The 27,975-nt window shown below is 36.5% G+C and overlaps 1 protein-coding gene and 1 non-coding gene across 3 annotated transcripts; one reads left to right on the top strand and one right to left on the bottom strand.

Annotated features, from left to right (window-relative positions):
- The first annotated feature begins 5,970 nt into the window (after positions 1-5,970).
- On the top strand, positions 5,971-14,380 carry LOC104111623 (uncharacterized). Of its 2 annotated transcripts, XM_070174972.1 has the most exons (4): positions 7,064-7,200; positions 11,264-11,424; positions 13,077-13,622; positions 14,051-14,380. In XM_070174972.1, exons 2-4 carry the CDS (start codon positions 11,299-11,301, stop codon positions 14,150-14,152), a joined length of 774 nt encoding a protein of 257 aa, XP_070031073.1. In that variant the 5' UTR covers positions 7,064-7,200; positions 11,264-11,298; the 3' UTR covers positions 14,153-14,380. The 2 variants fall into 2 exon arrangements, with proteins under 2 accessions (XP_009619659.1, XP_070031073.1); XM_009621364.4 differs by lacking the exon at positions 11,264-11,424 and having other exon boundaries at positions 5,971-7,200.
- Positions 14,381-19,573: 5,193 nt separating this feature from the next.
- On the bottom strand, positions 19,574-19,680 carry LOC117280403 (small nucleolar RNA R71). The gene has a single exon (XR_004510941.1). It is a non-coding gene; the product is annotated as a small nucleolar RNA R71 (small nucleolar RNA).
- Positions 19,681-27,975: the final 8,295 nt, after the last annotated feature.

Here is a 27,975-nt window from a genome sequence, read left to right as displayed (position 1 = left end):
TGAGGCCATATATGGGAGACGGTGCCGTTCTCCAGTTGGTTGGTTCGAGCCAAGAAAGGCTATATTATTGGGCACTGATCTGGTTCGGGATGCCTTGGAGAAAGTCAAGTTAATTCAGGATCAGCTTCGTACAGCACAGTCCAGGCAGAAGTGTTATGTTGATCGGAGGGTTCATGATGTAGCATTTATGGTGGGAGAGAGAGTTTTGCTGCGGGTTTCACCCTTGAGAAGAAGGGCAAGTTGAGCCCAAGGTATATTGGTCCTTTTGAGATCCTTGATAGGGTGGGGGAGGTGGCCTACAAACTTGCATTGCCACCCAGCTTATCGGCAGTTTACCCGGTGTTTCATGTTTCCATGCTCCGAAAATATTATGGTGATCTGTCCCATGTATTAGATTTCAGCTCATTCTAATTGGACAAGGATTGGACTTATGTTGAGGAGCCAGTGGTCATCTTGGACAGGCATATCTTGCTTCAGTGAAGGTTTAATGGAGGGGTCAACCAGTCGAGGAGACAGCTTGGGAGACCGAGCATGATATGCGTTAGCCGTTATCCTCACCTTTTCAGCACTTCGGGTATGTCTCTATACTCGTTCTAGGACGAACATTTATTTTAAAAAGGGAGAGAATGTAACGACCCGGTCGGTCATTTTGAGTAGTTTAGCCATGTTCCCCTTTATAATTTCTTCTATGTTTATTTGTAGTTATGTGACTTGCCAAGGTAGTTAGTTTAGTTTCGGGTGAGTTTCGGAGTGACCTGAGACACTTAGTCCCAAAGTTGGAATCTTAAGTTGAAAGAGTTGACCGGAGTTTGACTTTTATGTAGACGACTCTCAAATCGAGTTTTGATTATTCCAATAGCTTCGTATGATGATTTTGTACTTAGGCATATGTCCGGATGTTGATTTGGAGGTTCGTAGGTTGATTTGGTGCTTTTGGCGAAAGTTGAAAGACTGAAGGTTTGGAAGGTTGATAGGTTTGACCGAGGGTTGACTTTATTGATATCGGGCTCGGATTGTGGTTTCGGAACTTTGTATAGGTCCGTTGTGTCATTTGGGACATTCATGCAAAATTTGAGCTCATTCGGAGTTGGTTTGATATGATTCGACATTAGTTTTAGAAGTTGAATGTTCATTGATTTAGTTAATAGGTTTGAATTGGGGTGAGATCCGTAGATTTGATGATGTTTGATGTGATTTAAGGCCTCGAGTAGATTCGTGTTGTATTTTGGGACTTGTTGGTATGTTCGGACGGGGTCCGGGGGGCCCCATGTATGATTCGGGTTGAGTTTGGACTCATTTGGAGACTTGACAAATTTTGGATGCCTACTGAGTTCTGGTGCAACCGCACCTGCGAGGGGATGGCCGCAGGTGCGGCATCACAGAAGCGGCCCATTGGCTGCAGATGCGAAATGGGGCTAGGTGAACTGGGTCCGCAGGTGCGGATGACCTTGCACAGGTGCGCAACCGTAGATACGGATTTCTTCCGCAGAAGCGGAGTTGGGTCTATTGGCTTAGGACAACAGGTACGGTCATGTTTCGCAAAAGCGGACTCGCAGAAGCGCGTAAAGGTCCACAGAAGTGGAAGCGCAGATGCGGCTTTTTCGGCAGAAGTGGGAATTCCTGATCTTTAGTGGAAGTCGGAGCTGCGATGTATTTTCCGCAGATGCGACCAACTATCCGAAGAAGCGAAAATCACTGGGCAGAAAAGGATAGAATCGAGGATTTTATTTCATTTTCCACATTTTGAGTTAGAGAGCTCAGTTTTGGGCGATTTTGGAGGAGATTTACAATATTGGATCGGGATAAGTATTTTTGACTCGTATTTATTTATTATTCATGATTCTATCTTTATTTTTATTATTTAATTAGTGAATTAAGTTGGAGAAATTAGGGTTTTTTGTAACACTTTCCTAAACTATAAATTTAGGATTTGAAGGTCGATTTGAGGTCGGAATTGAATAATTTTTGTATGGTTGAACTCGTAATGGAATGGGTCTTCGGATTTTGTAAGTTTGATCGGGTTCTGAGATGCGAGCTCGAGTTGACTTTTTGAGTTGATATTTTTATTTTCTTTAAAGAATGAAACTTTATTATCCGAAATTGCTTCCTATGGCTTGTATTTATGGTATTAAGTTATTTTGGCTAGATTCGAACCTTCTGGAGTTGGATTTTCGCGGAAAAGTCTTATTAGTGGATTGATTTAGCTTGTTTGCAGTCAGTATCTTGCCTAACTTTGTATGGGGAAACTACCCCTTAGGACTTGGGTTGATTTGTGTTGTTTGAATTACGTGAAAGACATGTACGCGATGTGACGTGTGTGTACATGGGCTTATGTGTGGTATTTTGACCGGACTAGACTCTTAGTCTCTTTCATGCATTTAATTAGAAATTGCAATATCATGTTATATCTTCCATTTTTAAATTGATCTTACATGCTTTACTTGATGTTGTTATCACATGCTCTATTCCTTATTGTCAAACATGCTCTTATATACCTTAATTGCCTTTATTATCTCTCTTATTGTCATGTTACCTCCTTTATTGTCGAGTTATTCTTATTTGGAGTTGTCATTACGTAATGTCTTTTTATGTTTAGTTATTCCATGCATTTAGATGTAGAATCTATTTCATACCATCACTTTTATTGTTAAGCTTATGTTGTACATTTAAATTGGGAATTATCATTCCTTCATTTTGGGTTATTGAAGTTGAGGTTATGAAAGCTATTATCACATTGAGGCTGAAGTTATTGATTAATGAGATATCTTTACTTGTTGAGAAATTATCATTTATTTTTTTATTATTGAGATTTTTGTTCACATAGTGGTTGAGCCGTGGGCTATATGTTGTAGAAAATTTGGTATTGTTAATTTTGGCAAGTTGTCGTATATGGGTACTTGTGGTGTGAGTTGTTATTATGTTGTGATATTGATGCTCATACGGCGGTATAAAGATAGCGGTTAATGTGCATGCGACGACATAAAGTGGGATTTATGTGCGTGTTGCTAGTAAGGGAATTACTTGAAGCCACGCAACGACATAAGAGGGCTAAAGTGCGTGTAACTATTTCGGAAAAAATATTTTAAAAAATATCTAAATGTAAGGCTCACGCGGCGGTATAAGGAAAGATTGTGATTGTGATTATGAAATGAGGTTATGAGGTGTAGTTCCACGGTTGTAATTCTTGTTGATTGAACAGTTCTCGATGTTTCCTTCTTTGTCTTACTTGTATTTGTCCGTATTTGATTACTTGTTGTTCTCATCTTGTGTTCATTTCTTGTTGTCTTTATTGCCTTATTTTTCGTGGTTAGCTCGCCTTATTGTATTGCTTATTGCCATTATTTCCTTGTTTCATTAGTAAACTATACCATACTTTGTTCAGTTTTTCTTATCCTAGTAGGTGTCTTGACCTGATCTCGTCACTGTTCTATCGAGGTTAGGCTTGATACTTATTGGGTACCATTGTGGTGTACTCATACTACACTTCTGCATATTTTTGTGCAGATCCAGGTACATTTGCTCGCATCGGATGTCAGTGATCGTTCAGTTATTTTTTCGGAGATTTCAAGGTAAACCCGCTCGACGTCCGCATGCCTCGGAGTCACCTTCAATCATTACTCTTACTACTGTTTATCTTCTACTCAGACAATCTTGTATTAGAGATTTCTAGATTATTTCTATATAGCTTATGACTCAGTTGCACCGGTTTAGAGATCTTGTTACTGATGTTTCTGATTTGGAGTTATTAGAAGCTTTACCTGTTTATTTTATTATCATAGATCGTTTTTTATGTTAAGTTATTCATGAATGTTAGGCTTATCTAATGTTAGAGGCTAGGTGTCATCACGACTATCTTATGAGTGATTTTGGGGTCGTGACAGTGAGGTAGGTTTCACCCTTACAAGAGAACGTGGGTTCCACCAGGTATTTTTTATGGCGTTTCAAACATTTAAAGAGTTTTAACTTCATTTAATTAGAATATTATTTTATTTATATTCTTTCTCAAATTTTCTAATGTATCGTTACTAGGGTCAGATGAATACTTTCTGTTCATTAAGAAGTCTTAGATTAGTTAGATGGAAGATGTGGCAAGACATAGAGGCCGTTTGGATTAGCTGATATGAATTAGCTGATAAGCATTAGGTGCTGAAAAGTATTTTTAAGTGCTGAAACTGATTTAATAAATAAGCAGTTACGTGTTTGGATACAAGTGTTGAAATTGATAATAAGCTGTTGCTGTATTTGATAAAAAAAAGTGCTGATAAGCTCTTTTTCTGTTAAAATGACTTAAATAACCTTAGAAGTGTTTATACTTATAAGGGCGTAATTTATTCAAAATTTTAGATTCCAAATCGATCCAAATACAAAATATTCTATTTGTCATTTTATTTTAAATACAATTGTGCTTAGATAAGATAATTTTTATGATAAATATTATTTATTTTATGATAAGCATATAATCATAAGTTATAATAATTAATAAATTAATAAAAGTTTCTCAGTAAAAAAATAAACCTAAATAGGACAAAATATTTGAAGAGAAACAAACACTGTCTTTATCACCACAATATTTAGAAAGCAACACACCAAAAATTTGATATGTCCTCATTTATTACATACAGTTCAAAGATTAATACACAATCATATAGATATAAATATGCAAATGAATAAAGAATTTGCTTATCTTAAATAGTCAATGGACATTGCATACTTGAGGGGGGGGTGTTAGGTTGAAATAGTACTTGAAGTAGTGAGTATCGATGTAATAGTTTTGTTCTAAAAAAAAATATTTTAAGGATAAAATAGTAAAAAATTTTGGTCAAACTTAAAGTGCTTATAAGCTAAAAATTTATAAGCTGGGAGTGACCAGCTTACGACTTTTGACTTATTTTTGACTTATAAGCACTTGGCTTATAAGCACTTTTAACTTTACCAAACGCGTAGTTAAGCCGAAAAGTACTTATAAGGTAGTTTGACCAGCTTATAAGCTTAGCCAAACACCCTCATAGTCGACTTTTAACAAATATTTCGCAGACAAGGTATCCATTTGAATTAATGATTACTTGATGTGCACATGGATGTAGGACCCTTTGAATTGATTACTACGTTAGTTATTTTCCTAATTTAAATTTTGAACCTATATATTTTCCTTTCAAAATTGAAATAAAGTCTGCGAATATATTATTATTTTCAGACCGCATTTGTGAATTATTTGTTGTTATCGTAAATTTGTATGAACTTTTGTTTGTTCGGGTTCCATTACATTTTGAACATGACTCTTAATTAAGAATTGTTGTTTTATTGTACTGTCTGGGCGTGAATCTAAAGTAGATACAGAATTAATATTTTAATATTTTTGGATATTCTTAAGTAAAAGTAATTCTTACATATTCCTTTAATAATAGACTAACGAAATGTTAAGTAGTAGTGCGGTAGAAATGCTTACCTTTTTAAAGGGCGACATCATTTAGGACTAATCAAGATAGAAAACAAGACATTAAAGTGGAAGATAAGGGCCAGAAGTTAAATTTGAAAAGTTGTTAAGGTGGGAGGAAGTAACTTTGGCATTAACCGAGGAGCTTTTGAAGATTGATTAAAAAAATACGTGGAGCTCTTTAAGAGAAACAAGTAGTCCTCCCGTTTTAGTTTACGGGAATCAAACTGATTAAATTTTAATATGAATGTGAACATAAATTTTTTTATTTTTTTAAAAATAAAATTTAAACATATAAAAATTATATAAAAGTACTACAAATTACAATAAATAAATTAAAATATTTAAAGGTGCTTATAAAAAATATAATCAAAAAAATTTATTTAATTTTTCAAATAATAATAAGTACAACAGAAAGTAATATATTTTGAAGAAAATTAAGAAACTAAAAAAGTAGGCACTAGTCCTTTACTTTTGTATGTTGTAAACTCAGGGTTGCCACGTAGCAAATTTCATGTGCGTGGGGTTACGTGAATGAATTTCTTACTATTTGTCTTTTGGGCTTTTGGACTGCTAGTGAGTCTCACGTGATCGTTGGCCACTGCTGAGCACCTGCTTATTCGGTACGTGGCATTTGCGACTGATGACTTTCTTTCACCCACATTTTCTTCATCCTAAATTCCTAAGCATAAGACACGCAGCTTTGACATCATTCTGTATTACCTCCCTTAAATTTTTTGGCTAAGACAAAATTCTCACAATTTAGGGCATTCATTCTTTGTTTACCCACTCCTCCAACTGAAGTTAAACCCACGTTTTGGGTTTTGCGGATTCAATTCTCATAGAAAGCTGGTTTTATCACGCATTTGTTGGGTCCGAAAAGCTCGGGCTTCTTCGATATGTCTCAGACCAGAGGACAATCGGGTCACGACCTGCCTCTGCCGTTCCGGGTTATCTTCCCAAAGGATAAGAACTGTGATCGCTTTACGGCGTCGATAAAGGTTGTTTCCTTTTTTCTTTTCCTGGCTTCCATATCCTTGGTTCTCTACTCGGCGTTTGTTAGACAAGACTTGTGGTTTCGGTGCCCCGAATGCCCCGACTCGAGTATCAGCTTCAACCCGGTCTGCGACCCCCATCAGTACAATTCCACAGCCGCCGATGATTCCCTCTCGCCCACCAACATTTCGCATATCGTCTTCGGCATAGCCGGGTCAGCCCAGACGTGGAAGAACCGGAAACACTATTCGGAGCTCTGGTGGAAACCCACAGTCACACGCGGGTTCGTTTGGCTGGATGAAGAGCCCGACCCGAATTCAACTTGGCCCGGTACTTCGCCTCCTTATCGAATTTCCTCCGACTGGAAAAAATTCAAGTTCACGAGCTCGCAGTCAGCAGTCCGAATCTCCCGGGTGATTGTGGATTCATTCGGGGTCGGGTTACCAAACGCGAGGTGGTTCGTGATGGGAGATGACGATACCGTCTTCTTTACTGAAAACTTAGTCACAGTGTTAGCGAAGTACAATCACCGGGAGATGTACTACATCGGGGGGAACTCGGAGAGCGTGGAGCAGAATGTGATGCACGCCTACGACATGGCGTTTGGCGGCGGTGGGTTTGCCATTAGCTACCCGCTGGCGGCGGAGTTGGTGAGAATAATGAACAGGTGCCTCAACCAGTATTTCAACTTCTACGGGTCGGATCAGCGGGTGTGGGCCTGTGTGGGTGAGGTCGGTGTCACCCTTACACCAGAACGGGGGTTCCACCAGGTATTTTTTATGGCATTTCAAACAATTTAAAGAGTTTTAACTTCATTTAATTAGAATATTGTTTTATAAGAAGAATACTTTCTGTTCATTAAGAAGTCTTAGATTAATTAGATGGAAGATGTGGCAAGACATAGCACATGTATCAATTTTAACAAATATTTAATGATTACTTGATGAGACATAGCCGAATTTTAACAAATATTTCGCGGACATGGTATCAATTTGAAAAAATAATTAATGATTACTTGATGAGCACATGTATATAGGAGCTTTTGAACTGATTACTACATAAGTTATTTTCCTAATTTAAATTTTTATGTACTATCGAAATCAATCTTTCTATCTTCACAAGATAAGGATAAGATTTGCGAACACATTATTCAAATTTCACTTAGTGGGATTATATTGAGTTTGTTTTTGTTGTAAATTTGAATGTACCTTATTTGTTCGGATTCCATCACATTTGACTTGAACATAACTGTTAATTAAGAATTGTTGTGTTATTGTACTGTTTGGACATGAATCTAAAATAGACACAAAATTAATATTTTAACATATTTGGATATATTCTTAAGTAAAAGTAATTCTTACATATTTCTTTAATAAAGATTAACGAAATAATAAGTACTACTGTAGTAGTGCGGTAGAAATGCTTACCATTTTAAAGGGCGACATCATTTTAGGCTTAATCAATATAGAAAACAATACATTAATGTGGAAGATAAGGGCCAGAAGTTAAATTTGAAAAGTTGTTAAGATTGGAGGAAGTAACTTTGGCATTAAAGGAGGAGCTTTTGAAGAATGATTAAAAAAATACGGGGAGCTCTTTGAGAGAAAGAAGTAGTCCCTCCATTTCACATTTCAGTTGATGTGGATCAAACGGATTAATTTTCGATATGAATTTGGACATAAATTTTTTAATTTTTTTGAAATAAAATTTATGTATTTAAAAGTTATATAAAAAATACTATTATAATAAATAAATTAAAATATTTAAAAGATATTTATAAAACATATAAGCAAAAGAAAATTGTGTTTAGTTTTTCAATTAATAATAAGCTCACATAAAGTAATATATTTTGAGCTGCTTTTGAAACTTGCATTTAATTTGAGGAGGAATCTGGGGGGATGAAAAGAAAATTAAGAAACTCTTCCTCCTTTTCAAATTACTTGAGGTATTTTTCATTTTAGTCTGTTCCAAATTAAATAACACATTTCTAAATTTGGAAATAATTCAACTTTAAATTTTTCGTTTTACTCATTTCACCCTCAATGAGAAGTTTTTATAACCACAAATATCATGGCCCCACAAAACTTTTATCCCTTAAACTTTTAAGACCACAAATTTCAAAAGTCTTCTTCTTTTTTATCTTAAATTTCGTGTCGAGTCAAACTATCTCGTGTAAATTGAAACGGATGGAGTAAATAAGTAGGCACTAGTCCTTTACTTTTGTATGTTGTAAACTCGGGGATCGACCCGTAGCAAATTTCATGTTAGTAGAGTTACGTGAATGGAATTTTTTACAATTGCCCTTTTGGAGTTTTCGACTAAAAAGACTTTTGAAGTCTTGTGTAATAATTTAGGTTAACAAAAAATGTGTAATTAAAGGGGTTCGGGGGTCAGATTAAAAATAACAAAAGTTGTAGGTAAATATTAAAATTTTCAAAATTTTTAAAAAACCATACTCATTCAAATTATTTCAAATTTTCATTTCCCTCTTCTTTCTCCTCTTTACTTCTTCTTCCTCTTTCTTCCTTCTTTCTTAAAAATAAATAAATTTCAGTGACTGAATTTTCATTTCAAATTTATCTTTCTCGATAAATATATGTTCCATCTATTAAGAAACTCATGAGTGTAACTTGCACCATATTGCTCGACTTAGACACACATCAACTTTTTTTGGGATCATGAAAGAGACATACTTTAGAAAGGTTAATTAACAGTATTACAGGGAGCATGGTGCGTAGTATGCACCGTAGTACCGAAAGCCACACATCAACTTCATCAACAAAGTTTAATACTGAAAGCTCTTATTAAAAATATTATTCTTGTTCTACCTCTTACCATCTAGTATGACCATATGATTTCTTATATTTTCATTATATAACTAAATGCCAAAACTGTGTAGCTAATAGTCTTTTAAATAAAGTATTTTTCGTTAAGTTAGCGCACTGTGTTGAACATGTACTTGTCCAAACAAACGAATAGTAAAAAAATAAAAGAACAAGCATCTAGTGAGGCGTTTTGATGTTTTCGTGGATACTGTAATTGGTTCTTTGGGGCTTCGTGTCAAAGGTTGGAGAGACCTCGATGGTAAGGCATCTACAAAAAGTTAAATTCATATCCATCACATGCCTGAGCGCTCTTTGTCGCTTAGTACAGTAGTTAGTATTGTAGTTTTGCCTTGTACCTATTGCCAATTCTATTCTTTTAACAGTATTTGGCTTTTTCTAATTCTCCCATAAAATTTTCAGACCTATTTTTAAGATGGGCATTGCTCGCTCGTGTGCAATCGCGCTCGTCGGTGCACACACTCAATTTGTTGGTCGATTTTTGTTGGATACTTGTATGCTTCATTTCTATCATTTTTTTGTTCATTTATAATCTTGCACTATTGGGCTTTACTCTTTCTTTTTCTTTTTCTCTTTCTTTTTAACCTAACGTGTTTTTTACTTGTTTATGATATGACGTGACATGAATTATTTATTTCAAATATCCCACTTGAAACAGATCACAAGTTTATTTTATAATACCTCAAAATTATCTTTTATGAGACTTAGGGTGTGTTTGGTATGAAGGAAAACATTTTCCGGAAAATGTTTTGTAATTTTCCCATGTTTGGTTGGCTTAAAACATTTTATTCGTGAATTAATTTTTTTTCGCTTGGAGGAAAATCTTTTCTCTATCAAAAGAAAAAGAACATTTTTCAAAACTATTTTTCAATCTTCCCACCCTATTCTCCATCACTATCAACCCACCCCTACCTACCTATCCCCCACCCCAACCCACCCCAACCCCAACCCCTGATGCCTAATCCCTACCCTCACTCCCACCCTAACTTAAAATATTATTAATAGTACTTTCTTTTCATGTTGTAGATAGAGTATTTTTTTTATTTCAATAAATGATTATTTTCTTTTTATGAGATAAAAAAAGTATATTTTTTCATTTTAACAAAAAAAATACTTTCTTTTCATGATGTAGAAAAAGTTTTTTCCTATATTTCAACAAAATGATGTAGTAAAAAGTATTTTCTTTTATTTCAACAAAAAGACTATTTTCTTTTGATGATGTAGAAAAAGTATTTTCTTTTATTGCAACAAAATGAGTATTTTCTTTTTATGATGTAGAAAAAATATTTTCTTTCATTTCAACAAAATAATGAGTACTTTATTTTCGTGTTGTAGAAAGAGTATTTTCTTTTCAACCAAAAAAAGAGTATTTTCTTTTTAGTTATGAAGCACAAATTTTGACGTTGTTTTTGCGTAAAAAAGTAAAGCAACACATTAGTTCATTTGGGTTTGTTTAAATTTTTGGAAAAATAATTAAATTCTTGAAAAAAAATAGAGTCCTGAAAACGTTGGGTAATTAGGGGGGGGGGGAGCACAAGAAATATGGGGACTTGGGGGAATGGGGTGAGGAGAGTAGCATAAAAAAATATTTTTCTAAAAAAAAAAATTTCACTCTCTAACCAAACACTAAAAAGTATTTTCCGAAAAAAGTTTTTCACTAATTAACCAAATAAGGGAAAATAAGTGATAAAACCGTTCATTTTCCATTAAAACATTTTTAGGAAAATATTTTCTATTGAAAGCATTTTCCTTCATACCAAACACACCCTTAGAAGTTGATAAATCTGGTAACATTCTAAGACTTCATTGACTTAATTTTATCTTTCAGTATACCCCATATATGTATAAAAGTTGTTTGTGCACAATTGTTAAGTAAAATAAAGTTTATAATGTAAAAATCATTAGGTTTTGGATTAGTTCTTATCTATTCATCCTTGAAGACACTTAAATTTCATTGATTAATTAATATATTAATTATATGGTATAACAGTTTTACTAAACACCCCTAAGTAGGAAGAGAAGTGAATGACCGACAAGCTTGCTGATAAAAGAATGGATTACTTTGAAGAGGCCTCACTGTGGGTGGACAAAAGAATAAAGAATCAGATTTTTGAGCTAGCATCATGTTCCTTGAACATGATTTTGTCCCCTGTACGTACCTTTATTTGTCCTAAGACTTACATATCCTTTTTTATTTTACTTGGCTTTGACATTAGTCCCGAAGTTGTGATAAAATGAGTGGCACGTCTTCTTTGGCTTTTCTTGCTTGTCCCTTTTCCGAGTTTGTTGATTATTAGACAGACATGACTTTAGCCACTTCATGTGGCTGATGGAAGCTCTTCCGTCTCATTGTTGCTCAATTCGTGGAGTGCCAAACCTTTTGGGTCTTCATTGAAAAAAGTACAAGAGGGCATGGAATAAATCAGAGTTGGGTAGTTGGGCAATCCTGACCTTTTATTTATCAAGGTTACCATGTTACAACATTCTTGTGCACCAAACTATGCATGCATGAACAGTGTGTGCATGTAAACACAAATTCATCGGGATGTTACTGCATCACTATGTCCTTCTCCCTGCTTCAAGTAGACAGTTTGGGTGTAGGCGGATGTAGTCTTTGTGCAATAGGTCCAAACTCAATTTTATTTATATATATATATATATATATATATATATATATACACACACACACACATAAATTGTTATTTTAGGGTGCACCTAGACATAAGAGGGGGAGTGAATTGTGTCGTACCCGATTTTCACTTGTCAAAGAACCTGATTTTTTTCTTAATTATTCTGACACAACTAAAAGTGAAGTGCCGAATTTAAAGAATACAAGTTATTTTACGTGGAAAATCTCTTGCTCAAGGTAGTAAAAACCACGACCTACTCTACTAGGATTTGCCTCAAGACTTCACTAATCTTTAAAGAGCAGCTTTTAGGTTACAACTTAATAAACAAGGGGACTAACTCTAGTGCCTTAACCCATAAAATCAACCCAATTGTGGCTATCGCTTTCAAGACTATAAACTTTAGTCTAGAAGGCTAAACAAACTCGTCAGATTTGATAACTTAACAATACACTTCTCAAAAGCAAAATAGGTTACAATTAAAGAATTATTGACTCAACCTAAACACCTAACGAACTTCAACAACTTCGTCTTTTGGAACGGGTTGTTTAGTTGAGCAGCTTGAACCTTGAAAGCACCTAACAATTGCTATTTTCCAAGAGTAATCTTGATGTTTGTGCGAAATAACAGTAGTATGCAATAGAATCAATAGAAATGGATGATTTATATATGAGTGAGGTTGGCCGAATTCTTTTTCAATTTTAGCTTCAAGACGTAAAATAATTCCATTAACTCCTAAGGAAAAAAAAAATCCTAAAGTGATTCTATTTCTTTCCTTTAAAGACTCCTTCACATAGTTTTCCTTTCGGTGCAAATATTTCCATAATTAATGATTCGTTGTTGACCACGAATTCTATTTCTGCCTTTGAAACAAAATCAACTGAATTATGTACTTTTGGTAATTTGATTGATCGATTTTTATAGACCCTATTTGGAACTCATTACCATTTGGTCTTATTCATTCCGGTTTAAGGAATATCTGCATATTGCTACACTTTGTGACAACAACTTCACAGACCTTATTATGTTATTTGGCTTATATGATTTCAGTTGGATCTGTTAAGCTCGTAAATATTTGTAGGTGCACACCTGCAAAATTCTTATTCGAGCTTCTCATATCTGCCGATGCAATATCAAGGAAAGCTAATTGTTTTCTCTGTTATGACGGTTTGACAGATTGATATTAGAGATGATCCTTTTGGTCTATTGGCAGCTCATCCAATGGCACCACTTGTATCTCTCCACCACCTGGAATATGTACAGCCATTGTTTCCTAATCAGAGCCAGCTAGAGTCTTTAAGAATGTTAACCACAGCATACAAGGTTGATCCTTCCCGAACAATGCAGCAGGCTTTCTGTTATTACCAGAGGTATAAATGGTCCATATCTGTTTCCTGGGCATATGCAGTGCAGATATACCCCTGGCTGTTGTCTGCCAAGGATTTGGAAACACCATTGCAGACATTCCGAACTTGGCGGAGTTGGAGCAGTGGACCTTTTACGTTCAATACCAGGCCTATGAGTTCTGAACCTTGTGAACGGCCACTAATATTTTATTTAGACTCAATTAAAGAGGATGAGAAGGGAAAGACGGTAACTACTTACAAGAAGCCTCCAATAAAACAAGAAAAGAAGTGTAATCAGGCAAACTACGCACGTGCATTTGCCATTGAGAAGATTGTAGTTTCATCACTGAAAATGGATCCTGAGAAGTGGAAAAAGGTTTTTGCCCTTCTCTGTCTCTCCCTCAAATTTTTTATTTCATGTAGGCATGATCTCTGCCCTTAACAAGTCCAAAATTGATCTTTTCGTTTAGACGGATTGTGCTAAAGCCATTGTCGGAGTATTTTTCAGAGAAATTTCATGTGCTTACAGTATTCTGGAACTGGATTTTTTAGTGCCTATGAAGCATTTACTTCTGTTTAACTTAAGTAAACTGAACTTGATAATAGTCACCTCGTTGTAAAACATAAACTAGCAGTTGACACTTGGCACCATAGTCTGACCTTTTATTCTTTAAAGAATGGTGAGTTCCTATGAGGATCAAGTATGTCTAAAAGGGTTTCCACTGCTTCTGGAATGGGAAAAGAGTATCTTTATGGCTCATTAATTTCTTGATAGTATGCTGATGTGATCATAATTTTATGCAGGTACCTCGAAGACAATGCTGTGAGGCGAGTAAAGGTTTTTGGAGTAACACAATGACGGTAAAGATAAGAAACTGTAAGAACCGAGAGACTATAACTACTTGAGGTTAGTATGTCAGTGTTCTAGCCTGTGTATATTGTAGCTTTGGGATGATACTTTGAGAACAAATTGAGAATCAGGTAGTAATTCTTTTGTCAGTATATTTTAGTATGCTGTGAGTTGTGATTTGAATATCTATCTGCTTGTGGAGAAATTAAATATATGCTCCAAAGTGTAAGGTAGTGTATATCTTTTTAATGTTTTTGTTGAATATTGCGACAAAACTTTAGTCAGCATCAATGTCTTCGATCTAACCCCCATTATTCCCGTAAATCCCTCCTCCTAAAAAGAAAGGAAGAAAGCACTTAATCCGTATTCATAAAAGGCAAATATTCCCCATCTCTCCTCCTCTCTTTGCTGATATCCCTAACCAAGGGTATCTATATAGAAGCTGATTGCAGAGAAGGAGCCGTGCGCCATGCCGTATACAGAGATTTATTCATGGTTCGGTTTTGGGTTGCTTTTCTCGAGAGAAATCAAACCAATTAAGTCGATTTTTTAAATAATAGTTTCTATAAACGTGCGTTGCACATTAATAATGACACGTAATTGTTCAGTCAATTATTTATATGAAGGAACAATAAATGTAACTAATGAAAAAATTAGATGTATACACGAAGAAAATATTGTTGTAAAGCAATTGACAGAAAGAATGTAATAATCATATGCTGAAATTAATCAATGTCATTACATTAGAATAAAACTTGAATTGAAATGATTGGATATTATCTGAATATGTAAAAATGATCAATTTATTTAAGATGGATAATATTATAATGTACTTATAATTTAGACATATATGTGATCATATCATATCTAAGCTTCTTTACAAATGATTTTTTTTGTGTATCTTATTTCAAAATATTTTACATAAAGGACATTTAGAGGATTCACCTCCAAAGTTATGGTAGGGTGATAAGTAATTTCCATTCTTAATCAGAGATCTAGTCCTGGAAATTGAGTCGGCCTTTAATTTGGTACTTTGCCTCCAAAGTGTGACTTTCGGTACTAATTCAAATTAATTAAGACTGAAACCGACTGTCAGCCACCATATGGAACAAAAGAAAAAAAAAAAGAGGACATCTCCATCCATTCAAAATATAAAAGTGCAGCAGTAGATTTTGTAACTATATCATACTCTAAAATTTTAAGTTGGAGGTGCAAAATTTTATAATACACAAAAAATATTTTTTACTATTTGAAATATTTTTTACTATCTTAATAATTTAGTATTTGAACTCAAACGATTGATATCGTCTTAACCTGTAAAGAAGAACTATTAAATTAGTTACTAATTTGGAGTAATTGCATTAATCTTTCCACTATATTTTTTTAGTTAATCCACCAGTTACCTTATTTCTAATTTTACTCTTTGTTTTTTTCTTTCTATAAAGCGTTTTTAAAATTCTTCTAATATAAATAATGAGACGAAACAACTTGTGGACTTGTTGAAACAAAACTCTAAAGGCCTATCTTCCTATGCAAGGTCAAGCAGCTCAAAAAGAAAGTATACCACATGATTATATCTTAAGCAAGGAACAAGAAGCAAAAAGAAGAAAAAATAAAAGGAAGCTTAAGAGCTTTCACGAGAATGAACCTGGTGGAAGTGCATATAATTAAATTAAAACTAATAACACAATTTAATAATTCTATGATTTTGCAAAAGGTTAAAGAGCATGCAGGAGAATGTACGTCACAGCCTATAAAAGTAAAATAGATACATGCTTAGAGGAAAAAAATCTAGGTAAGTTTGATATCAATAAGTCTACGTACCTCCCTCTATTTATGTTCAATATTGATTCAGATAATGAGGAGCCATGAAAAAATTCACCCTATTTATGTTCTCTTAAGTTGCCCGATCAATATTATATGTCTGTGTAACTTGGTGATATATTTTTATTGTCCACTTAAGTTCCGGTTATTGTAAAGTTAAAGCTGTCCATGGCTAAATCGTAGATCCAGAAAGCGTTTTTTATCCAGAAATTCTTCTTAAACGATACTCATTAGCACTGACAAGGAGAGAACAAATTCAAGATGCAGAAGATATAATCCTTCCCCGAAAACCATAACTCAACGTTATTGTTGTAAAAACTACTATAAAGAATAGAGAAAATCTTCTAACTGAGATGAAATGTTTTATACTATAGAAAAGATTGAAACGTATCTAATATTGACTCTACTGTTCGTTAAGAAATTACTAAGTTACCAAAAGAACAAAGATGACTCGAATTTAACGGATTTAGTATACATTGTGTCAATCGATATATTCTTCCAACAATGAATCCGAGTTATGAAATTATAGGAAACAAAAGAATCCTAAACAAATTTAAAACCCAAACTTACTTGATCACTCAGAGTACTCCCTAAATACATTATACACAGAGAGTTAAACAAATAGAAATAAGCCATCATGATTAAAAAACCAAAGAATAGTTGCTGGATTAAATTACTCTCTCCAAAGCTTTATTAATGCCTCTCTAGTCTCTCCAAAACGTTAATGCTATTTTGGACCCTTCCTCCGTATGATGCTTCTTTTATTTCAGAACTTGACTTAGATACATGAAACTAATCTATGGGAGAAAGTTTATGTAATGAAGGAAATTAATTGCAAACATATATAGGTTACATTGTACAAAGTGTCCTTATGCATGTAAATATGTTTTTCAAAGTGCTTGGTTTGATGTGGATTGGTATGGAACGTTAATATGGCAAACAGCCCCAAAATAGGAAGGTGATTGGTATTAGAAGTCCATCAAAGTGGCAGAAACAGGGTTTTAAATATTACAATTTTGTCCAACATAGTTAAAGATTTAATTTAATTTTTAAGGCTATTTTGGTCTATCAACATTGTATTCATGCTTTTATAATAACTAGTCTCTATACTCGCGCATTGCACGAAAATTTAAGTCAAACCTGTAATCGCATATATTTTTAAATAATAACATTTGTGAGAGTAATAAAATGGATTCTTTTAAAAATGTATATAATAAATTACCATAATTAGTGAACTACTCCCTCCATTCACTTTTACTTGTGTACTATACTAAAAATATATTTTCACTTTTACTTGTCAGTTTTAGCAAATCAAGATAAAATCAACAAAAAATTTCCGTTTTATCCTTATCATTAACTACTCCTTCTCAAATCATTTCCCAAGACTTTTTAAAATACTATTATTATTGAGGTTATTATGGTAAAACATGTACTTCATTTATTATTTCTTAAGGGGTTGATGGTAGGGTATAATCTCGTATTTAGTCGCTTATTGCACTTTAATTTATTGCACTTTAATTGAGTTTGAACTTTAATCGATAGTATTTTGCACTAATTGTATGTTTATGCCTTTTAGGAGTGATTCCGAGCTATGTAGATGTTATGGAATGAATTCAAGCTATTTGGAGCTTTGAAGTCTGAGTAAAAGCCCAAGGGATTAAGCCGGGATCGCGTTCAAGTGTCGAAAACCAAGTCCGGATATCAAAAAGTCAAGAAAAATTCGGATTTTAAGAAAACAATACTAGCGCGGCGCCTGTACATTTATCGGCTACCTGACAGATTTCAACTCTCTAGTTTTCTCCACTAATGCCCCGCATGGCGCGTCGCCCCATGCGGCGCGCATGTACAATTTTTATAGAGCTAGAATCCTATTTCGCGTAGGAAAAGATTTTTTCGTCTAGGCTCGACCCTACTTGGTATAAATACATATAAAACCGTTATTTTTGGGACTTTTGACACATCTAAAACCTAAGGATGCTAAGGAGGAGGTGGAGAAGCAAAAGCACAAGGAAATCATCATCCAATCCTCACTCAAGACAAGAGTTTGGATCGTTTTATGTTTTTCTTTACTTTAAACATATTTGTGATAAATTACTCCATCTCTATGCAGTAGTTCTCTTTAGGGTTTGATGGATTTGGTGTATTGATATTTGTTTGCGGATGATAACTCTAGTTTTTATGCATTGAATTGTTTTGGTTGTTTTAATAGTTGCATCTATATTCACATGCTCATGTAATCGAGAGAGGCATATCTTGTAATATCTTTATATTATCTTGTTGGTTGAGTTCATTAATTCTTCTTAGTAATCGAAAGAGGCTAGTTGAATTATTGTTTAAACCTAGTTAGGAGGATAATCGAGAGAGGTTCTCCTAAAGACCAATCCACTACGAATCCTTGCATATCTTCACCGAGCTTCAATTGGTTCATATTGTGAGGTTAAGACTTAATCGAGAGAGGAATTCTACTAAATGTTTGAACTAATAATTGAGTGAATTCGAGAGACTCACTTAAATATTAGAAGTGAATTAACTAGAGTTAAATCCCAGACCTTTATCGTACACCTATCGAATCAATCCCTATTTTCTCCCATTGATATCTTCCTTGCTTACTTTTGTTCGATTGTCATTCGTTAATTAGATTTAGATTTTTAAGTAATTTTAGTTTTTAATCACATAATTCTCAACTGTTGATTATCTTGGATAGCAATCTAGCTACAAACTACGATAATACTGTTTAACTCCAATCCACGTGGATATGATATTATATTATACTATATTTGACTAGCTAGCATATTTAAGTGTATGTTTCGAGCTCGTCAAATTTGGCGCCGTTGCCGGGGATTGACAATCAATAGTGTTTGAAATAGTTGTAGTGCTAATTCAGGAATTTTTATTTTTATTTTTATTTTATTTTTCCTTTTTTACGGTTGGTGTTCTCTGACTGTGCGCAGGTTGGAGGTAAGAGTAGTGCATGATTCGATCTTCTGGGAAGGAATTGCTACCATACAAACCAGAAATAGAAAAGCAACTGCGACAGCTGAGGAAGGAAAGAAATCTCCCTGAGAATATAGAGAAGGTTGGGCAATCCTCAACCAAAGAAACTATGGCTGGAGATGATGATAATGTTGATTTGGCTACAAGAGAAGCAGCCCAACAAAGAGAAAAAACGGCACGGGATGCTGAGGAAGCAACTATTTGGGATGCGCAGCGCATCTATGAAGAAGAGAGAGTTCACAGACTTAACCGTGGGTGTAGGCTAGTTCAGAAACATAGCTCCCGGTGCTGGAAGACCACTTGGTGATTACGCTAGACCGGTCTACAACCAAGGATTATCAAGTATTGGACCACCTCCAGTGGCTGCGAACAATTTTGAGTTGAAGCAGGGGTTACTTCAAACGCTGCAAAACAGCTGTGTCTTCAGAGAAAAGATGAATGAAGATCCAAACAACCATCTGATAGACGTTGAGGAGATTATGAACATCTTTAAATATAATGGTGTGTCACAAGATGCAGTCTACTTAAGGGCATTCTCCTTCACACTCAAGGATGATGCAAAGCATTGGCTTCGAAGCTTGCCTAATGGGTCGATTAGAACATGGGATGAGATGACCAGAAAAGCTCTTGATAAATATTTCTCATCAGCTAAAATGAGCAAGTTTAGAAGAGAAATCCATAACTTTTGCCAGAACGACATTGAAACTGTGTTTGAAGCTTGGGAAAGGTTTAAGGAGATAGTGCAAAAGTGTCAACATCGTGGGATTGAACTATGGATGAAACTCCAGGATTTTTGGGATAGATTGACACCGACCTCACGTAGAACATTGAGTAATGCAGCTGGAGGCCCGTTAATGAAGAAGACTCCAGAGAAGATAGTCACAATTCTAGATGAGTTGTTTGAAGATGCAAATCAGTGGCCTTCTAAGAGTGCTAAAAGAAGAAGAGCGACTGGTGTTCACCAGGTTGATGCTAACACATCTATGCAGGTACAACTTGATTCCATGGCCAATGAAATAAGGAAGCTGATCTTAGCTTCAATACATAGTGAGCCCCACACAGCTTGTGATATATGTGAAAGAGGACACCCTACTCATGAGTATCAAGCCTCAATTGAGGAAGTTAATGTTGTTGGGAATTATAACTTTAATGCAATGGGTCAGAAGCACGCCGGTTTTTTGTGGAGTTCACCTGAGGGTACTGTAAATGCATGTCAACAAAACAACTCTAGATTCCAGGGACAAGGAGCCCCAGGCTTCCAAAATCAGCAGAGGCTGCAGTTCCAGCCTCAACATTCCACTCAGCCCGGGCTAGAAGATCTAATGAAGTTTTTCATTATCAAGATAGATGAAAGATTAGATGCTCATGGTGAAGCTATTAAAGAAATTGGCACTGGTTTGCGGAACTTGTAGAAGCAAGTGGGACAAATTGTAACTGTATTGTCTGAAAGAATCCCAGGTACTCTGCCAGCTGATACTGAAAGAAACCCCAAAGAAACAATGAATGATGTGACATTGAGAAGGGGGCAAATATTTAAAGATCCCACCCCAGTCCAAAAAGATGTGATACCTAAAAAAGAAAGTGGGGAGCAGCTGAAAAATGAAGTTGATAAGAAGAAGAAAGGTAAGAAGGGAGCTGAGAAAAAGAAGAAGGAGGAAACTTCAGGAAGGAAGGAATCTAATGAAGAGAGCAAACACATGCCTGCTTTACCATTTCCCCAAAAGCTGTATCGAGAAAAGATGGATAAATAATTTGAGAGATTTCTAGATGTGCTGAAACAGGTTAATGTAAATTTGCCATTCACAGAAGTGATCTCCCAAATGCCAGCTTATGCCAAATTCTTGAAGGAGATCCTTACAAATAAGAGGAAGATAGAAGAGACCTCAGTGGTCAAGCTCACAGAGCATTGCAGTGCAATCTTGCAAAATAAACTCCCACAAAAGTGTGGAGATCCAGGGAGTTTTATTATACCTTGCTCTTTAGGCACTATTAATTTTGATAAGTCTTTATGTGATTATGGTGCCTCAATTAATCTAATGCTTTTGTATATTTATAGGAAGCTGGATAATGAAATTAGAGAGATAAGGTCAGCACCAATATCTTTGCAGCTGGCAGACCAAACAACTTTGATACCTGAGGGGATAGTTGAAGATGTCTTAGTTTGGGTAGATAAGTTTGTATTTCCTATAGATTTCATAGTGGTGAATATGGAGGAGAACAAGGAGGTCCCCCTTATCCTCGGAAGACCATTCTTAGCAACGGGTAGAGCAATCTTAGATATACACGATAGAAGACTAATGCTTAGAGTGAGTAAGGAGACTGTGATTTTTGAGATGAATATAGAAACAGGGGTTAAAAAGGAGAATCCAACTGCAAGTGTTGAGTGAAAGGTGAAGAGTTCAAAAGGAAAGGCTGAACTGAGTGAGAATGATAAGTGTGGGGTGCACCCCAAGAAGGCTAAGAAGAATCTGTCGACGTGGATGTGCGCATTGGTTCGGAGGCAAGGAATGGATCCCGACTTCGACCTCGACTAGATGTTCAGGGAAGTTTTCACTACCTTATGCTTTTTAATTGTGTGTCGTGGGGACATGCCACAACTTAAAGTGTGGGTGGGGGACATTTGTATGTTGTATATATGTTAGTTTTAGTTTTTGTTTTGTTAGTTGTAGTAGTAGAGATAGAGATAAAAATTTGAAAATATTTGTATATTGTATGTATGTTAGTTTTAGTTTTTGTTTTGTTAGTTGTAGTAGTAGAGATAGAGATAAAAATTTGAAAAAACCCATAAAATTTTAAAATTTTCGATTTTTTCCGACGATGGATATCATATTGACAGGTTTCTTGAGGGATTAAAGTCGAAAGAAAAAGACAATTTTTTTTTCTTTTGTTAGGTAGTGTATTAATTCCCCCTTGGGTTTTCTTTGGGTCGCGGTTCTTTTCCAAGGGTTTTGTTTGAACCGGGTATAGTTAGTTTTATTTTTTTAGGAGTAGGAAACCTTGTGCTATGATTTGAATTGGCAACAATGTCTCTTGACTTTATTATGCCTTGAGAATAGTGAGTGATTTAGTTGTGATGTTTAGGCTCAGTTTTTGACTCTTGTATAAGTACCTTAAACTGTATGATTTTAACTTTGCTTAACTGCTTTGACTAGAGTGTATTGATGATCCAATCCTGAGTGAGTTATGTGCCATGTGTGTGTGAGGTTTTGTGTATTCTGTGTATTGCATTTGATGTCTAGAACTTGCCCTGTGTGTTTACAAAGCGAAATAGTAGTTTTGTTCAGTCTTGGAAGTAATTTAGGCGTTTCTTTGTTAAGCCAGTTATATGTTTTTACTCACCTAATTGTTATGTATCTTAATTAACCCCTTTGAGCTTGTGATCCTATTTCTTTGGCAACCACATTATACGTCTTACCTATTTAATTGAATTAACCATCTATTTGAACCGTATACCTCTCGTGAGCACTTGAATTTGTTATGAATTTGCAAAAGTTGAAGTGTGGGGTGGTTGGTTTGGCTTTTGAGTGGAACTAATGAAATAAGTAGAAAGGTGCATTGTTTTTTTTTTTTAAAAAAAAAAGTAAGAGCCACTTGAATTGAAAAAGAAAAGAAAAAAGAAAAAAAAATATTTGTATGATTGTGAAAAACAATATTCCTTGATAGTGGTAACTTGATGTAATCGTGCTTAAAGAAGTAGGGAGTTAATGTATTGTAAGGTGAAAGTGGAGTTTTGGTTTGACATAAGTGTGAGGTTTTGAATAGTTAATGTGTATGTATTAAAGTGCTTAGGGAGGTGTAGTCACTCTTATATCTAAATGTATCCTACCTGTCCCACAGCCTACATTACAACAAGTTAAAGTCCTACTTGATCCTGAACTGAATGAGCTCAATTAGTAGAGTAGTACACTACGGGCAAGCCTATGGTTCATCTTTTGTAGCATATAAATGTTATTTTTGAGAGTGAGCGAATTCTTTCTATCTTTAGTTCCTAATTGTCCTTAATTTCTATTGTGTATGGAACTACTCTCTATTGTTGTGAGGGCACTTAATTCATGAAGGAAAGGTAATGTCGTTGACCTCTGTGTTAGAGTAAGTGAGGGGGTCATAAATAATGCGTGGTGCTTTTGAGTCAAATCTTGAGGTTAGGATGTTACGATATTGTGCTTAATTTATTTTAAATATTCTTGATGTGATGAGTTAGGAGAGTTATTTAAAAAGGTTGTGTCTTTAGTTTAAGTGTGGGGGTGTTATGGTAGGCTATAATATCGTATTTTAGTCGCTTATTGCACTCTAATTTACTGCACTTTAATTGAGTTTGAGCTTTAATCGCTAGTATTTTGCACTAATTATGTGTTTATGCCTTGTAGGAGTGATTCCGAGTTATGTAGATGTTATGGAATGAATTCGAGCTATTTGGAGATTTGAAGTCTCAGTAAAAGCCTATGGGATTAAGCCGGGATCGCGTTCGGGGGTCGAAAACACGTCCGGATATCAAAAAGTTAAGAAATATCCGGACTCTAAGAAAACAACACTAGCGCGGCTGGTGGCGCGCCGTGCCTGGACTGTACATTTACCGGCTGCCTGATAGATTTCAACTCTCTGGGTTTGCCCACTAATGCCCCGCATGGCGGATTGCCCCATGCGGCGCGCCTGTACAATTTTTACAGAGCTAGAATCCTATTTCGCGTAGGAAAAGTTGTTTTCGTTTGGGCCCGACCCTACTTAATATAAATACATGTAAAAACGTTATTTTTGGGACTTTTGACACATCTAAGACCTAAGGAGGCTAAGGAGGAGGTAGAGAAGCAAAAGCACAAGGAATTCATCATCCAATCCTGTCACGACCCAAACTCCCTCCGTATAACGTCGTGACGACACCTAGTCTCTACGACTAGGTAAGCCTAACAAATTGCAGAAAATAACAAAACAAAAGTAAAACTTGGTTTCTAAAAGCAGTGGATAACTGAATAACTAGTAACAATGCCTCTCGGCATGCACAATAACCAATACTCTATAAATACACAGTCTTTCCAAAATCCGAAACATCGTAAGTCACAAGCTATAGAAGAAAAATAGCATCTCTATACACTAGAGTCTAATAAAAGGAATACAGGAAGTGTTTGACATATGGGAGAATAGAGGGGGAATCCTAGGTCTGCAGACGTGGTAGATGTACCTTGAAGTCTCCGTACAACAGCAAGCGCTCTCAGCTAATAGCGGGGCTGATAAGAAGTACCTGGATCTGCACATAAAAATATGTGCAGAAGAGTAGCATGAGTACACCACAACGGTACCCACTAAGTGCCAAGCCTAACCTCGGTCGAGAAGTGACGAGGTCAGGTCAGGCCCACTTGTATATAATAAATAAAGCAAGGGAATATAACAGTATATTAAGATACTGGAATTTAACAAAAGGAAAACACAGCAAAAATATTAGTACAACACTCGGGTAAACAACAGGGGATCTCCCGAGATACCGTCTCGTAGTCCCGAAATAAATAAGCAAAGAGATCTCCCGAGGTATCGCCTCGTAGTCTTAGAAGTAAATGTGCAGGGAGAACTCCCGAGGTACCGCCTCGTAGTCTCTAAAGTAAATGTGCAGGGAGAACTCCCGAGGAACCGCCTCGTAGTCTCAAAAGTAAATGTGCAGGGAGAACTCCTGAGGAACTACCTCGCAGTCTCAAACGTAAACACACAGCTCAAACCGATAAATACGACAGTTAACAACAAGATTTCTATAGTTATACTGATAAAGAACAAGAAAAAAGTAAGAAATTAACTAGGCATGCTTTACAGAGTTCAAATAAGCAGCTAAATCACGTAGACATGCGATATTAGACTAAACAGGATAACTACACATATTGAAATAGCCCAATTAAGAATGAAAACAAACTAATACTCATTTAAACGATATAACTCAAATTAAAGGAAAAATAGGTTACTACTCAGTAAAATAAATCAGGTTTTACAACAAATAGCCCGTGTACGTACTCGTCACCCCACGTACACGGTGCTCATATATCACAACAGTACCCAATCCTAAGGGTATTTTCCCCCACACAAGGTTAGGCAAGCCACTTACCTCGAACCAAGCTCAATCAATTAGTAAGAATGCCTTTTCCTTGATTATCTGACTCCGAATGGCCCAAATCTAGCCAAAAACAATTTCATACCATAAATACAACTATAATATACTAATTTAATTAATGAAATCAAGACTTTAAAAGAATTTCGAAAATTATCCTAAAATGCCTCCCCAGGCCCACGTCTCGGAATCGGGTAAAAGTAACAAAATATGAACACCCATTCACTCACGAGTTCACTCGTACCAAAATTATCCAAATCCGATATCAAAATCTCAATCAAAACCCAAAATCTTAGTGGAAGAACTTCTTCCCATTTTCCCCAAATTTTCCACCCAAATCCAAAATTAAAAGATGAAATTAGTGATATATTAGTGGGATATAACCAAAATCAAGTGAAGAATCGTTACCCAATTGATGTCTCTGAAAATTTCTCAAAATCTCGCCCAAATCCGAGCTCTCAAACCCAAGTTTTGATAAAAATGGCCAAACCCTCGTTTTTGAAATCTTATATTCTGCCCAGGCAAATCCTTCTTCGCGAACGCGGAAGGACCCTTACTTTCGCGAAGCACAAACTTACTTTGGCCTAGAATCCCTTTATCGCGAACGCGATACCCTTGTTGCAAATGCAAAGTCCACTCAGCTCAACCCTACGCGAATGCGGGACCAACATCGCGAACGCGTAGGCAAAAAGGCCTGGGGTCCCAACTCTCAACTTTCTCAACGCGAACGCGATGCCCTTCTCGTGTTCGTGATGCACTGAGTAACAACCCCTTCGCGAACGCGACCCCCCCTTCATGAAAGCGAAGAAAAATCTTCCTCCTTCCTCCAGCTCCTCTTCGCGAATGCGGAACACCCCTCGCGAACGCGAAGAAGGAAACCAGCAACTGGAAAAACCAAAAAATCTGTTATCTTTCACAAGTCCAAAATGATCCGTTAAGCATCCGAAACTCATCCGAGGCCCCCGGGACCTCAACCAAATATACCAACCAGTCCTATAATACCATACGAACTTAGTCGAGCCCTCAAATCACATCAAACAACGCTAAAAACACGAATCACTTTCCAATCCAAACTTAATGAACTTGAAACTTCAAATTTCTACAACCGATGCTGAAACCTACCAAAACACGTCCGATTGACCTCAAATTTTGCACACAAGTCATATTCAACATTACGGACCTACTCCAACTTTCGGAATCGAAATCCGACCACGATATCAAAAAGTCCACTTCCGGTCAAAATCTCCAAAAATTTGACTTTTGCCATTTCAAGCCTAAATCATCTACAAACCTCCAAAATATAATCCGGACATGACCCTAAGTCCAAAATCACCCTACGGAGCTAACGGAACTGACGAAACTCCATTCTGAAGTCATCTTCATATAGTTCTGACTACGGTCAAAATCATAAGGCTTAAGCTTTCGTTTAGGGACTAAGTGTCCCAAAACACTCCGAAACCAAAAGCAAAACCTCCCGGCTAGTCACATAAGCAGAAAAAGATACGGGGGAAGCAGTTAATAGGGGATCGGGGCTATTACTCTAAAAACGACCGGCCGGGTTGTTACATCCTCCCCCTCTTAAAACAATCGTTCGTCCTCGAACGAGCATAGAGACATACCTGAAGTGGTAAAAAGATGAGGATAACGGCTGCACATATCCTGCTCGGTCTCCCAAGTTGTCTCCTCGACCGGATGACCCCTCCACTGAACCTTCACTGAAGAAATGTTCTTTGACCTCAACTTTCGAACCTGCTTGTCCAAAATAGACACCGGCTCCTCAACATAAGATAGATCCTAGTCCAACTAGACTAAGCTGAAATCCAACACATGAGATGGATCATCGTGATATTTTCGGAGCATAGAAACGTGGAATACCGAATGAACTCCTGCTAGACTGGGAGGTAAGGCAAGCTCATAAGCAACCTCTCCAACTCGCCGCAACACCTCAAATGGACCAATGAACCTTGGGCTCAGCTTGCCCTTCTTCCCGAACCTCATAACGCCCTTTATAGGCGAAACCCGGAGCAAGATCCGCTCTCCAACCATGAATGCAACATCGCGAATATTCCGATCCACATAACTCTTTTGTCTGGACTGGGCTGTGCGAAGTCGATCCTGAATCACCTTCATCTTATCCAGGGCATCCTGAACCAAGTCTGTACCCAATAATCTAGCCTCGCCTAGCTTGAACCAACCCACTGGAGACCGATATTGCCTACCATACAGAGCCTCATATGGTGCCATTTGGATGCTCCACTGATAACCGTTGTTGTAAGCAAACTTCGCAAGTGGCAAGAACTAATCCCAAGAACCTCCAAAATCTATCACACATGTACGGAGCATATCCTCTAATATCTGAATAGTGCGCTCGGACTGTCTGTCCGTCTGAGGGTGAAATGCTGTGCTTAGCTTCACTCGAGTACCCAACTCATGCTGTACGGCCCTCCAGAACTGTGATGTAAACTGTGTACCCCGGTCATAGATGATAGATACCGGTACGCCATGAAGCCTGACGATCTCGCGGATATAAATTCGAGCCAGCTGCTCGGAAGAATAGGTAGTCATCACATGAAGGAAATGAGATGACTTGGTCAGCCTATCCACAAGCACCCAAACTACATCAAACCTCCGCTGAGTTTGTGGGAGTCCAACAATGAAATCCATTGTGATCCACTCCCATTTCCACTCCAGAATCTTTAACTTCTGAAGTAACCCACCTGGCCACTGATGCTCATACTTCGCCTGCTGGCAATTTAGATATCAAGCTACATACTCCACTATGTCCTTTTTCATCCTCCTCCACCAGTAATGTCGCCTCAAGTCCTAGTACATCTTCGCGGTACCTGGATGAATGGAGTACTGCGAGCTGTGAGCCTCCTAGAGAATCAACTCATGGTGCCTTGCATCCTCAATGCACCATCATCCCCAATAGTGACCTCCTTAGTACCATCGTGCTGAACCGTGTCCTTAAAGACA

Source organism: Nicotiana tomentosiformis, chromosome 5 (genome assembly GCF_000390325.3).
Source record: "Nicotiana tomentosiformis chromosome 5, ASM39032v3, whole genome shotgun sequence".
Classification (NCBI taxonomy): domain Eukaryota; kingdom Viridiplantae; phylum Streptophyta; class Magnoliopsida; order Solanales; family Solanaceae; genus Nicotiana; species Nicotiana tomentosiformis.
Note: the sequence above shows the minus strand (reverse complement) of the source record. Positions and strands in the feature narration are given on the sequence as shown.